Source organism: Vombatus ursinus, unplaced genomic scaffold (genome assembly GCF_900497805.2).
Source record: "Vombatus ursinus unplaced genomic scaffold, bare-nosed wombat genome assembly UNPS02014982.1, whole genome shotgun sequence".
NCBI classification, from domain to species: Eukaryota; Metazoa; Chordata; class Mammalia; order Diprotodontia; family Vombatidae; genus Vombatus; species Vombatus ursinus.
Window position 1 is genome coordinate 973,591 of NW_020954760.1, and position 14,081 is coordinate 987,671.

General features: G+C 41.6%; 1 protein-coding gene across 1 annotated transcript; it reads left to right on the forward strand.

Annotated features, from left to right (window-relative positions):
* The first annotated feature begins 1,297 nt into the window (after positions 1-1,297).
* On the forward strand, positions 1,298-5,775 carry LOC114030705 (NTF2-related export protein 2-like). The gene is made up of 4 exons (XM_027845569.1): positions 1,298-1,461; positions 2,180-2,266; positions 3,197-3,341; positions 4,935-5,775. The coding sequence occupies exons 1-4, from the start codon at positions 1,447-1,449 to the stop codon at positions 5,102-5,104; spliced, it is 417 nt and encodes a 138-aa protein (XP_027701370.1). The 5' UTR covers positions 1,298-1,446; the 3' UTR covers positions 5,105-5,775.
* Positions 5,776-14,081: the final 8,306 nt, after the last annotated feature.

Consider the following 14,081-nt stretch of genomic DNA (forward strand, 5'->3'; position numbering starts at 1 on the left):
TTCATCACGGGAGATAATATTCGTAAAGTTGGTGAGGAGGGACTGGAGTTAAGGAAAGAGACTGGAATTGGAGGCACACATCTAGGAATCATCTGCTTAGAGATGATCATTAAACTCATGGAAGCTAATGAGACTACCTAGAGAGTATAGAGAGAAAAGAGAAGGCCCAGGACAGAGTCTTGGGTGTATACCCACAGTTAGCTGGTGGGATATGTAGAGTGATCCAGCAAAGAAGACTGACAAAGAGTGATCAGAAAGGTAGGGGGAGAACCAGGAAAGCAGTGGCAAGAAAACTGGAGAAAAGAGTATCCAGAAGGATGGATCAACAGTATCAAAGACTGCAGAGAGGTTAAGAAAAGTGAGGACTGGCAGAAAGGCCTTTGGATCCACCAACAAGAAAATCATTGGTAATTTTGGAGAGTAGTTTTAGTCAAGAGGTGAGAAGGCAAGTCATATTGCAGAGCTAAGAATCGAGTGAGAGGAAAGGAGGTGGAGGCATTGACCATAGACAGCCTTCTTATGGAGTTTAGCCATGAAAAGCAGGAGAGATATAGGATGATTAGGGATGAGTAGGGATGGAGGGATGGAGGGATGGAGTGAGAGGGTTTTGTTTTTTTTTGAGGATGGGGGAGACATGGGCATATTTGCAGGCAGTAGACAGGGAGAGATTAAAGATCAGTGAGATTAAAGATCAATCTGCTGGAGAAGATGGGATGAGATGGGGTCACTTGTGCATGTAGAAGGGTTGGCCTTGACGAAGAGAACGATCAGTCCATGGGGTGAAGGAGGAGACAGTGAGGGAGGGCGTGAGGGAGGGCGTGAGGGTGATGTGGGATGGGGTGGGCTGAGGGGGAGGGAAGGCGAGCAGAGGCAGCTCTCGGCTAATCGCATCACTTTTTTCAGTAAAATAGGGATTCCAGAGTCTCAGGCTAGGACTCGCCCTCCCCAGATTCGCGAATTCTCAATCCGAAAACAGAGAATCCATTCATTTTAGCAATATTCTTGATTTATTGGCAAATGCTTCCTAGTTAATAGGTACAGATGTCCTCAGCCCGCCCACCACGCGGTTGCCGGGTTACCGCTCCATCCCTTTGATTCGTCTTTTCCTTCTATGATACTCCTCAGACATGCTCCGCCCAGGAGTCACATTTCTTGCCTTTCATTGGACGCTGTCCCTGTCTCACGCCCATTGGACAGTGTCTGGCGGCTCAGGTAGCCAATCATCAGCGGGAAAACTGTTACGTTAAAAAAAGAGGCGGAACGGGAGTGACTGCGCCCAGAGTAAGAGTTGGAGGAGGCGGGGCGAGCCGGTGAGAGCCGGAAGAGCTTCCGGCAGACTTCAACTTTACCTTTGCACTGTGCAGAGCTTCCCTTAGCCGTCCGCAGCATTCATACCTCGTTTCAAGCCCCGATCCACCAAAGCTGCTTTCTCGATAGGAAGCGGCAATGGCAATGTCTGTGGTAGGTCCCGGCGCGGCGTTGGGGTGGTAGGGAGGTGGCGAGGGAGGTGCCACCTGCCCGCCTGTCCCGCTGGTCCCGGGGCGGGGCCTGAGGGGCGATGGGGACACCTTCCCGCCCGCTCCCGCCGCTAGCGTCACCGCTGCTTCTCAGACCGGGCCCTCTTAAGTCAGGCCGCGTGGGCCTCTGACAGAGAGGAGGAGGCAGACTCCGCGGGCGGGCGGGGGTGGAGGGCCGAGGCGGGGCCGGGGCTGAGGTAGAGGGACACTCACTGAAGCTGTAGGCCGATGAGGGGTCCCGGGCCGGGAGTGAGAGTGTGACCGCCGCAGCCACAGCGTACGCTTGGTGGTGTTCAATTTCGCGCTGAAAACACCATCCCCACACGTGGGTGGGTGTGGTGTTGGGAGCTAGTTGGAGCCCAAAGAGGCCCAGGGATGTCTGTACATACCACACTTCCGAGCGTTAGGAGCACCTCAGAGGCCATCCGAGGGGAAACTGAGGCCACGGGACTGAGAGGAGCCTCAGAGGCACTCGAATCTGACCCCCTCGGTTTACAAAAGGGGAAACTGAGGCCTAGAGTGGGGAAGTGACTTTTTCAAATTCAACCACAGATGACCTCAGAGGTCATCTAAGTGTCTAAAGCTTAAGTTACACTCCCTTTGTGGAGGTGAGATGAACTTGGCCCAACTTTGTAAGTGTATATGCTAAATTTTTCTTTTAGGATTTTAAAACCAATGCAGATCAGGCCTGTAGAGCTGCTGAAGAGTTTGTCAATATTTACTATGAGACCATAGATAAAAGAAGAAGGGTGAGTATTATAGGCACTTAAAACAACTGAGACCCATTTGGCTTTACTCACAGCCTCCTCGGCTGCTTTGCATAAGTGAGTGGATTATTTCTGTTTCTTTATTATTAGCTGTTTTCTATCCCTTAGCCATGGATTTAGAGTTTCACTCAGCCTTTAAAGCTTTCTAGCCTAATCCCCTCATTTTACAAATAAGGAAACAATCTCAGAAATGTCAACTGACTTGCCTAGTGGCACAAGGAGTCAGAATTTAAACCCAGGTCCAGTGACTTCAAATTCAGAGTGCCAAAATAGGATAATGCTAGTGAGAGTCCACCAGGTAATAGATGTCACATTTGATCTAATGCTACCTGATTTTCTTTCCTTCCTTCGTTCCTTCCTCCTTTCCTTTCTCCCTCCTTCCTTCCCTTCCTCCTTTCTTTCCTCGGGACCCAAAGTCAGAAAGACCTGAGGCCCAATGTAGACTCACACTTATTAGCTGTGTGATTCTGGGCAAGTCACTTAACCTCTGCTTGCTTTAGTTTCCTCAACTGTAAAAGGTATCTGCATCCCAGGGTTTTGAGGATAAAATGGGATAATACCTGGAAAGCACTTTGCAGACCTTAAAGCCTATGTAAATGCTAGCTTTCCCCCCATATTACAGGCCATATCTGGTTACATTAGAAAGGTATTTGATTCACAGCCCAGTTGGATTGACACTATACAGTTATAATTCCCAACCTTTCCTATACCTGGTTTGCATAGGTTCTTTTCTTTAAAAGCCTGTGCCCTTTTTTCATTAGTCACTTTAGCTAAAGGCTGAATGGAGTATGTATTCTAGTAGAATTGATAGCATGGGGTTGGGAAAATGAATATTAATTAAAGGGAGAAGACAAGTGGATTTGGTGTTAGAAAAAAAATTACAAAAAACAGAAATTTCTATCTTTTCTTTAGGTACTGACTAGATTGTACCTTGATACAGCTACTTTAGTTTGGAATGGAAATGCCATATCTGGACTAAATGCTTTGAGTGAATTTTTTGAGACTTTGCCTTCCAGTGAGTTTCAGATCAGTGTGGTAGACTGCCAACCTGTTCATGGTAAGATAAGTTTTCTCATGCAATAAACATTGTGTTCTTAAATAGTAATATTAGACTTTAATTATTCAAAGTAGGTTGTTGAAGAATTTTGTATTTGATTACTAGTCAATCACCTTAAAACCAACTCAGAAATCTTAAAACCTGGAAAAGGACCTTCTAGTTCAGCCCCATCATTTGGCAAATGAGAAAATAGAGGCCTGAAGGGCACTGCTCTAGAGGCTCAGAGATCTCTTTGAGTCTTAATCTCTGCTCCTTAACTCATTTTCTGAACTGAAGCAAATCACAGAAGCTCATGAAAGGAGAGATATTTTAGGAGGGAAGAAAACTTGAGAGTCATTCAATAGTCAAGTATTTGGCCTCTCAGCTCTTCCATTTGAAAGTCTTTCTCTCTGTATCCTGGAATAGTTTCCTATTTGTGGTGATTCATGGCCTTACAGTGAAATGTCAGTGAAATGTCAGGGTTAAATGGGACTTTGGGTGCAGAGGAAGAAACTAGAGAAATTCTCAAGCACATACTTGCCTGCTGTGCCCTGAAAAGTCTAGTTGAGAGTTACCCAGAATTGCTGAATAATGTATTCAGATTTCTTAGAGTCCTTTAATGCTTAAAAAAGTAATTTAGGCCTAGACTCAAACTGCAACAGTTACTGTTTCATGATCTCTTTCCCTTCTAGGTGGGCCAGAAGTCTCTCTTATCTTTTTCTGGTACTATTTCTGGGTGACCTGAGTTCACCAGCAAAAACAGCTCTGTGAAATGCAGCCTTCAACTTTACATATTCAGTCATCCATCTAGAAGGAACAGAGCTTTGATATGTCATTGAAATGCACCTGTGGCTTTTAGCTTTCTGACTTTGTGGGTCAGATAGTACAAGCAGGATAGCTATATATCATCTATGGTGATACTGGAGTTTTTCTAGTTAGAGTAGATGGCAAGGTCAATTTAAGAAACATTTCTACTGTGTGCAGGGAATGGTGCTTGGCCCTATGGAAAGAAGGAAGGAAGAAGAGGGTAAGGGAGGGGGAGAAGAGTTCATTTTTGTCCCTAAGGAGCTTAAATTCTGCTGGGGGAAGACAGCATGTCACAGAGACCCGAGATAATTGGAGTAAGGAAAGAGTACCACCAGTGGGGAAAATCAGGAAAGGTCTTGTGTGGTACCTGATCTGAAAGTTGAATGAAAAGAAATATTGAGGCAGAGGTGGTAAGGAAGGGAGGATATTCCAGAATTAATATTATTACTTTTTGGAGAGGGAAGGAAGATAGGAAAGATACCACCTGTGTGAAGACACAGAGATGGGGAAGTAGGATATGGGTTTACAGAACAGCAAATAGGAGAGGGTTTTAAGGGGACTGCTATAGAAACATCTCCAAAGGGAGTTTGGAGCCAGATGGTGAAGGACTTTATATGCCAACATGAGGAGCCTGTGCTTTGCCCTAGGGGCAATAAGGAGGCAGCAGGTGGCATTTGGGCTGGCGGATGACATGAGAGCCAACCTGTGCCTTAGGAATTGGGATTGGAAAGAGGAAAGACTACTTGGGTCCTAGTGTATCTAACTTTTATGGGTGTTCCCATTCTCTCCCTCTTCTTCTGTGTGTAGAGCAAGCGACTCAGAGTCAAACAACCGTCCTTGTGGTGACCTGTGGAACAGTGAAATTTGATGGGAACAAACAGCGCTATTTCAACCAGAATTTCCTGTTGACTGCCCAAGTCATGCCAAACAGCACCGTGTGGAAGATCGCAAGTGACTGCTTCCGGTTCCAGGATTAGGCTAATTAGGCCTGGCCAAAAATGGGACTCTCTTGTCTCTGGCCCAAATGCTCCAGTATTCTTTCTTTAAAATGTCTGAAATTCATTCATGTTTTCCTGTCGTCCAGTTCGTTTCAAAAGTGCTGTAAACCCAGGGTGCTCCAGAGCGGATATGTCTTTCAAAATGGCTTAAATTCCTAGTAGCAACTTTCATGGTCACTCTCAAAAGCAGTGGAATTGTGTTTAGCTGTAACACGCCTTTTAAATACTCGGTAACTGAAATGCTGAGCGATGACTGCTTTGTTAAAAGAGTAACTACCCCAAGATAACAAACAGTATAAACCTGATCCCTCACAAAGATGGAATTCTTTGTGTCCATGAGCCCTCTCATTAGCTTAGCATCACACCATGGGATGTACAGGGTTGTACAGGGTAAATAATATACAAACACTCACCTCCATTCAGTAAACATGAAAGTGCCCTCAACTTAGGACCCATCTAAGTCAGGACAATCAAAACACTGTTGATTTTTACTGGCTGGGTTTTCATAACTGCTCAGATGTTTTGGAAATGTACTTGTGAAGTGATGTTCAGATTGTGAATTTTAATGAATTATAAAGTTAATATTAAAAACCAGTAGAACCAAACTATTTGTGAAACTAGATATATTTGAATAAAAGAGTTTGAATGCATATGTCTCCATTTTGTAGTTACTACAAGTATTCATCAACTTTGCCTTTCCTCATCACTTTTCCTTTTGTATGGTTGTAGTTAATATAGACTCTTTCCTCTGGTTCTTCTGTTTTCACTTTGTACTGTTTCACAAAGGGTTTTTTCCTCCACATATCTCTATATTCCTCATGTTTGTTTATCTTAATTATTAATTGATTTAATTATATTGTGGTATGCTGTTATAGTCACATACCATGATTCATCTTAAGTATTCTCCTATGATTGGATGTGTCACTTCCTGTTTTTTGAAATTACAAATGATGCCATTTTAAGCCTTTCTGGATGAAGTGCTCTTTTTTTCCTTCTCAATGACACTCTCAAGGTCTATTTCCCAAAACTAAATTACTGAGTCAGAGGTTATGACTTGTTTTTGTAATTTCCACTGTGTACTGCCACATGGCTTTCCCAAAAGATTCGAGTACTTTGCATTTTTACTGGCCAAAAGGGATGAGAGCAGAGTGTTTTAAAATCGAGTCCAGCTAGGTAGGTCAAGGGGTGGGTTATGTCCAAAAATGAAAGTGCTATAAAAACAATAGACAGCAATAAAACCTATTTTAAAGCATGGCAGTCAGTGTGTGTTCAAAAGAGTCAGGTCACTTTGAATGACTTCCCTCTCCCTCTCTCCCTGTTTTCCTCCACAATGTGACTCCTCAAGGCTCTTTCAGCACAGGCTGACGATGTCCTAGGTGGCTCCTAAATTCACATAGCAATCTACAGCAAGAGAAATGACTTCTATATTTTATATGGCGACATTTTGCTAACCTAACAGGTTTTTTTTCCCTTGAATTTTGAAGCTGTTGAATTGTTTAAAGGTGGCAGAAAGGATTAGTGGTTAGAGACCTGGCCAGAGAGTCGGGAAAACCTGGGTTCAACCCTGCCTTGGCTAAACACTGGCTGTGTGACCCTGGGCAAGTCATTGGCCTCTAAGGGGCCAAGCAGCTCTCTAGGAATAGAAGTTGCAGAGAGAAGTGCCAAACTGCTTTGGTAGAGAAAGTGTCCTCACTCAGGAACACCCAACACCTAGGAAATCCCAAGTCCAGACCAAGTTGTTTAAATGTCACAGTGATTTGCCCATTGGGGGAAAATAACAGATGGTCTTTATTATAGAGTCAGTTATTTCCAAATTTCCCCCCCTCAGCCCCCTGTCCCACTCATTGTGAAAGCAAGAAAAAAAAAACATTACAAATATCTATAGACATGCAAAACAAATTTGAATTAATTGTTTTCTACAAGACAGTTGTTTATGTAAAACAAAATGGAAAACAGCAGGTCTTCATAAAGCCTGTAGGCCTCAAAAGAGCAGATGGATTTATCACTAAACGTTCCAATGTATGGAAACCTATTTTGCTAATGTCTTTTCCAGATTTAAAAGGAAAAAAAAATTAGTCTCCAGCCTGGTCTGTCTTCATTTTAATAGTTACATGTATCAGTTTTAGGATCATAAAATCCAAAATAAATGTAGGAAGTTCATTCGTAAGACTAGACGGTGCTGGAGAAGACTACAGGACATCCAGTTCAATGCCTTCATTTTAAAGATGGGGAAACTGAGGCCCAGAAAGATTAAGTGACCTTCGCAAGGTCTCACAGTAACACAGCCATGATTCAAACATGGGTTCCTCTGACCCCAGATCCAGCACTCATAAGATCTGAGATTTAGAGCTAGAAATGACTTTAAGGGCCATAGAGTCCAATCTTTCTTACAGATAAGGAAACTGAGGCCCCAAAAGTAAGAGTGACTTACCTAAGGTCACTCTGCCAGTAAGTGACAGAGTCAAGATTTGAACTCAGGTCCTCAGACTCCAAAGCCAGTGCTCCTTCCACTGTACCACTTGAAATTCAATTCAACAAACATGTTACATGCCTACTATGTGCTAGCCACTGGGTATAGGAAGACAAAAAAAGGAACAGTCCCTCCCCTCAGGCAGCTTGTATGTTACATGAATAGAGATAAGCAAAGGCCAGGTAATTGGGGAGGGAGAAGGTGCGGTAACATGAGGTGGCTTCTGTAACATCAGGTGGCTTCTGTAACATGGGTGGCTCCATGGAGGAGGCCGAAGTGAGGAAAGAGTAGACGCTGATGCTGGGGGTGGGGGAGGGTGTCGGGCGAGAGCCTCTGTGAAGGCATGGAGACAGAGGTGGAATGCTGGCTTTGGGAAAGAGTTAGTAAACAACTTTGTCTGGGACACAAAGTACATGAAAGGGAATAATAAGAAACAAGTCTGGAAAGAGAGGTGGGAGCCAGACCTTGGAGGGCTTTAAATGCCTGGCCGAGGAGCTCCTAATTTAATCTAGATTCAATAGGCAAAAACCTGGAGGTTTGGGAGCAGGGGGATGACATGGCTAGGTCTGGACCTTTGGAAGAGGATCTTTGCAGACTGGAGAGGGGAGAGACATGAGGCAGGGAGACCGAGGTAGCTGAAATAGTCCAGGAGAGAGGGGACAAGGGCCTCAAAGAGGGATTTGGCCCTGTGTGTTGGAGACAAAGGCAACATTCAGGTTGAATGTTCTTTTATTCCTTAGAGAACAGCAGATAAGTCCATTTTTCCACTCCTCAGGAAATACTGAGTGAGTTGTTGATGTGCATGGGAAGATGAGGGTATGGGGAGAACTGAAGTTCCTAAAGGAGGCCTCCTGGGGAGCTGACCTTGGCCCCAAAGGCAGACACACTGGATTCTGTTCAGGCTGCGTTGCCGGTTTGGGTTGGCTTTTAAGCAGCCACAAGGAAAGGTGGCCAAGATGATGGTACCCTAGCCCTACCCTTTCCTGGTGAGGGCACCTGCATGTGACTGCCAATGACTGAAATGACATGTTGCACCATTTCTGAATTATTATAGGTCTTTCAGATATAGCCGTGCTGACGTGCTTCATTTCAAGGTCTGCCAGAAAAAACAGCCTGAGCTTCCCTCATTAAGAAGCCACTTGGTGACTGTTATTTCTTTTTGAAAAAATATGTTGACATTTTTTGTTTTTATATGCCCTTCATTTCCAAATATGGCCCTCCCCTCTCCGGTCCCCAGAGAGCTATCCCTTGTAACAAAGTGGAAAAAGGAAAGGTAAAGAGATAAAAAGCATTTCAGCAAAGCAGAGTCTGGCAGTATATGTAGTGTTCCATACTCAGAGGATCAATCAATCAATCAATCAATATTTATTAAGTACCTACTATCTATTTAAAGTTGGAAAAGACTTTAAGGATTATCGAGTCCACTCCCCTTATCTTACAGATGAGGAAACTGAGGCCAGCAGAGGTGAAATGACTTGCCCAGAGTCACACAACTAGTATCTGAGGCAGCATTCAAACCCAGGACTTTCTGACTTGAAGTCCCGCACTCTATTCCCTGCACCATGTAGGTTCAACCTGAAAAGCTGTCCCTTGACCCTACCATTCCCTTGAGCGATGGAAAGCTCCTTGGGGGCCATCTAGTCTAACCTGTCCATCCATGAAAGGAATCCCCACCATACTATATAATAAGTGACCATCCAGTCTCTGCTTAAGGACCTCCAAGGTGGGGAAACCCACCTCCTCTCTCAAGGAAGCCCATCCACTTTGGGACGGCCGGAATTGCGAGGAAGTTCTTCCTGACATCAAGCTGAAATGTGTTCCTTTGCAGCTTCCCCCCATGGCTCCTGGTTTGATCCCCTGGGCCCAAAGAGAACGAGGCTAATCTCTCTTCCACAAGGCAGTTAGTAGGAGACAGCTATTCTATTCCTTCCCACCCTCTGAGTTTTCTTTTCTCCAAGCTAAACATTCCCAGTTCCTTCAACTGATTCTCATGTAATGTGGATTCACCATCATGACTGAGGCAGTAGGTGGATACAGCATTGAACCTGGAGTCAGGAAGACCTGAGTTCAAATTCAACCTCTGACACTTACCAGCTGTGTGGCCTTGGGTAAGTCACTTAACCTCTGTTTGCCTCAGTTTCCTTATGTGTAAATTGGGAATAATAGTAGCACCTACCTCCCAGGGTTGTTTTGATGATCAAATGAGATATTTGTAAAAGCATTTAGCATAGTACCTGACACATAGTAAGTGCTTAATAAATGCTTATTCCCTTCCCTCATTCCTACCCTTCTGGAACTTGCAGTTTTACAGATTTGCCTGGGGCACTGAGAAGTTAAGTAACTTGCCCAGAGTGACACAATCGGTCAAAGGTGGGACTGGAACTCCAGGCTTTCTGACTGAACTTCTGAATTCTCTATGCTATACACTATTCTGCCTTTTGGGATACTTTATATTAGTTATCATGACCTTGGAGCCAGATTCTACACTGGATGTTGCTGCCAGTCTAGCAACAAAGCCCTGAGAAGCCAGGGTGCTTGGGATTCAAACTCAAGGAAAGGCTTTGAACTTGGACTTTGTGGGATTATGCTACATAGGAACTGAGCTAAACTGTGAACCCGATTCTCGTCTTCTCCCCAGAGACTGAGGTAGTACAGGGAAGGATTATGCCCTCAATTGTGTGGGGGTAGAATGTCTGTATATTTGTTCTTTTTTTCTTTTTCTTTTAGGCAATTGGGGCTAAGTGACTTGCCCAGGGTTACACAGCTAGTAAGTGTCAAGTGTTTGGTCTGAGACTGGATTTGAACTCAGGTCCTCCCGACTCCAGGGCCAGTGCTCTATCAAATGTGCCACCTAGCTGCTCCCTGTACATTTGTTCTTACAGCTTTGAAGTAAACATTCCTTCATAAAAAAGCTAATCTGATTGTTAAGTAGTTAAATAGAACTAGGGTGCAGGGACCCCCAAAGTTGGGAGAACACTATCAGTGGGGGCTCAGGCCAATTTAAGAGAGATGACATTTCCTAACCTCCTTGATGTTATCAGAGAAGCCTGAGGGAGGGGTGAAACGTAACATGTCTGGCCTTCAGGCAGAGGAGGCAAGGGTAGAAACTCTTATACTAGCTTTACAGAAGACAATGGGGAAAATCCTAATTAAAAAGAATATTAGAGACAAAGGATGAAATAATACAATACAATGAAAAAGTGACAAACTGGATATGAAAAAAAAAAGATCTGCACAATTTGATGCTTACAAGAAACATACCTAAAAAAGCATAGACATACATAGAATAAAAATGTAGGCCAGAACAAAATTTACTATTCATCTGGTGACTCCAAAAAAAACAGGAATTACAATCACGCTATCAATACAAACAAAAATAAAATAGAAACAAGGAAACTACATTATGATGAAAGGAGCCATAGACAACAAACCAACATCAATATTAAACTTATGTGTTCTTAATGTCTTAGTGTCTAATTTACAAAAGAAATATTAACTGAACTACAAGAAGACAGACAGTAATATAATTATAACAAGAGACTTCAATGTCTCTCAGTTTTTAAAAAAAATCTAACAGAAACCTAAACAAAAGGGAAAATATAGAATCGAACAAATTGCTGGAGAAACTGCAGCTAAAAGACTTATGGCCTCTCCACAATGAGACTACTAAAGAACATATATATTTTTCTCAGCACCAGATAGAATTTTACAAAAAAAATAATAATGTATTAGGGCAGCTAGATGGCACCATAGTGCACAGTGTTGGGCCCAGAGTCAGGAAGACCTAAGTTCAAATCTGGCCTCAGACACTTACTAGCTGTGTGACCCTGAACAAGTCTCTTCATCCTGTTTGCCTCAGTTTCCTCATCTATCAAATGAGCTACAGAAAGAAATGGCAAACTACTTCAGCATCTCTGCCAAGAAAACCCCAAATGGGGTCACAAAGAGTCAGACATGACTAAAAACGACTGAACAACAACAAATTAGGGCACAGAAGTATTATAAACAAATGTAAAAAGGCAGTAATAATAAACAAATCCTTACAGACCACAATGCAATAAAAATAGTAATCTCTTCAGAGAGCACAAACAAGAAATCTATACACTCAAATGGAGACAACAATGAAATCTTAAATAACGAGTAGATCAAAGAACAAATCATAGAAGCAATTAATTGTTATGTGAAAGAAAATGATAATGAAGAAACAACATTTCTGGGATGCAAAATTTCTAAGATGCAGCCAAAGCAGTCCTCAGGGGAAAAATTATATCCCTATAAGTATACATAAACAAAATGGAAAAGGAGAGGATTAACAAACTAAATATATATTGTTAAAAATTAAAAATCCAACAAATAAACCTAAAATAAGTACAAATATTAAAAATTATTGGAGAAATAGATTGACTGGAAACCAAAAATCCATAGAAATAATAAACAAAACCAAAGTTCCTTGAAAGGACTCATAAAATTAATAAACCTTTAGTCAATCTGATTACAAAGAAGTCAGAAAATCAAATAAACAAAATAGCAAACTAACATGGTAAAATCACAACAGAATTAAAAAGAAATAAAAAAAATTATCAGAACCTACTACACATAATTACATGCTGCCAAAACTAAGAACACACACAAAAATAGAGGAATTCCTTTAAAAATATAAAATTCTCAAATTAACAAAAGACCAAATAGTGTTCTGGAGTAATCAAATCTCAGAAAAAGCAATAGAACTAGTGGCAAAAGAAATATCAAAGAAAAAACCCTTAGCCCTGATGGATTCACAGGAGAATTCTATCAAACTTTTAAAGAACGATTAGTACCTATACAACACAAATTATTCTCAAAAATTAAGAAAGAAAGCATACTACTAGATTTCTTTAATAGGACAAATACAATCTTAATACTTAAACCAGGGAAAGATGATACACAGAAGAATATATATCAATATTACTGTAGTTGTTGTTGTTCAATCATTTTAATTGTGTCCAACTCCTTGGGACCCCATTTGGGTTTGTTTGATTTTTCTTGGCAAAGATACCGGACTGCTTTGCCATTTCCTTCTCCAGCTCATTTTACAGATGAAGAAACTGATGCAAACAGGGTTAAGCAACTTGCCCAGGATCACACAGCTAGTCAGTGTCTGAGGTTTGATTTGCACTTGATTGAGTCTTCCTGACTTTAGGCCTGGCACTCTACTGCAGCGCCACCTAGCTTCCTCCAATATTATTAATATCAACAAATTTTTTAAAAAATCCTATCAAATAGACTATTGTGATTTATCAAAGAAATCATTCATTACTTTACAGATGCTTTACAGAACTTGATAAAATAATAACAACATTTAGAACAATAAAAGATCTCCAATACCAAGAGAAACAATGAAAAAAAGGTAGAGATGAAGGGGAAATAGCACTTCCAGGCCTCAAACTATATTAGAAAGCACAAGCCATCAAAGCCATCTGTTATTAGTTTAAAAAAACCCAGAGAGTTAGATCAGTGGAACCGACTAGAAAAGGGAGAATCAGAAACACTGGTACTCAATAACTCAATGTTCAATAAACTGAGGAATATAAATTACTTAAGAAAGAACTCCTTATTTGATAAAAACTGCTGAGAAAACTGGGAAACAGTGTAACAGAAATTAGGTTTAGAGTAACACCTTACACCATATTCCACAATACAATCGAAATGAATATGTGACCTTAATAATTATATTTGTCATTTCTTACAGTATAGCACTATTCCACTACATAAAGATCATGCCAGAAGCAGATCATATTCGAGTCACAGGAAATATATTATTCATAACCTACCAAAGGATAGAAATAAATATAGAAGATAAAATAAATAAATTTGGTTGTATAAAACTGAAAAGCTTCTGCACAAACAAAACTAAAGATAAGAAGGATATCCTTAGGATATCCCTACCTAGGATAAAGAAGGGCAATGGTTTGATAGGAAAACAACAACAACAACAACAACAAAACCTTTGTATCAAATTTCTCTGATAAGGGTGTAGTATTCAAGATATATAAACTTTCTTTCTTTCTTTCTCTCTGTATTTTCCCTTCATCCTTCCCTATATATAGATATATATGTATATCTATATATATATCACATATAAATATATAAACATAAATATATAGTATTGATTGAACTCGTGTTTATTGAAAAGGGGAATCATATGGTCAGAACAGTGCTTGCATAGTATGAGGCTTTTGCCTAAGTATTCACATTTTCCAGGAGCTGTGGCAGCTCCCTGAGGTTTCAGTCCTTTTAGCTGCAAGTGAGCTCCCCTCCTTCTCCTTCCTCTTCCTCCTCCCTCTCAGCTAAAAGCTCCATCAGTAGCCTCCCCAACAAGCGGCCAGCTGCCATCCTTCACTGGAAGAACTCCACCTCTGCCTGCCCCCCCCATGTGTATCCCATTCCAGTTTTTTAAAATTCCGACTATATTCCTTCTTGCATGGAGCTGTAACTTGACTGTACAAT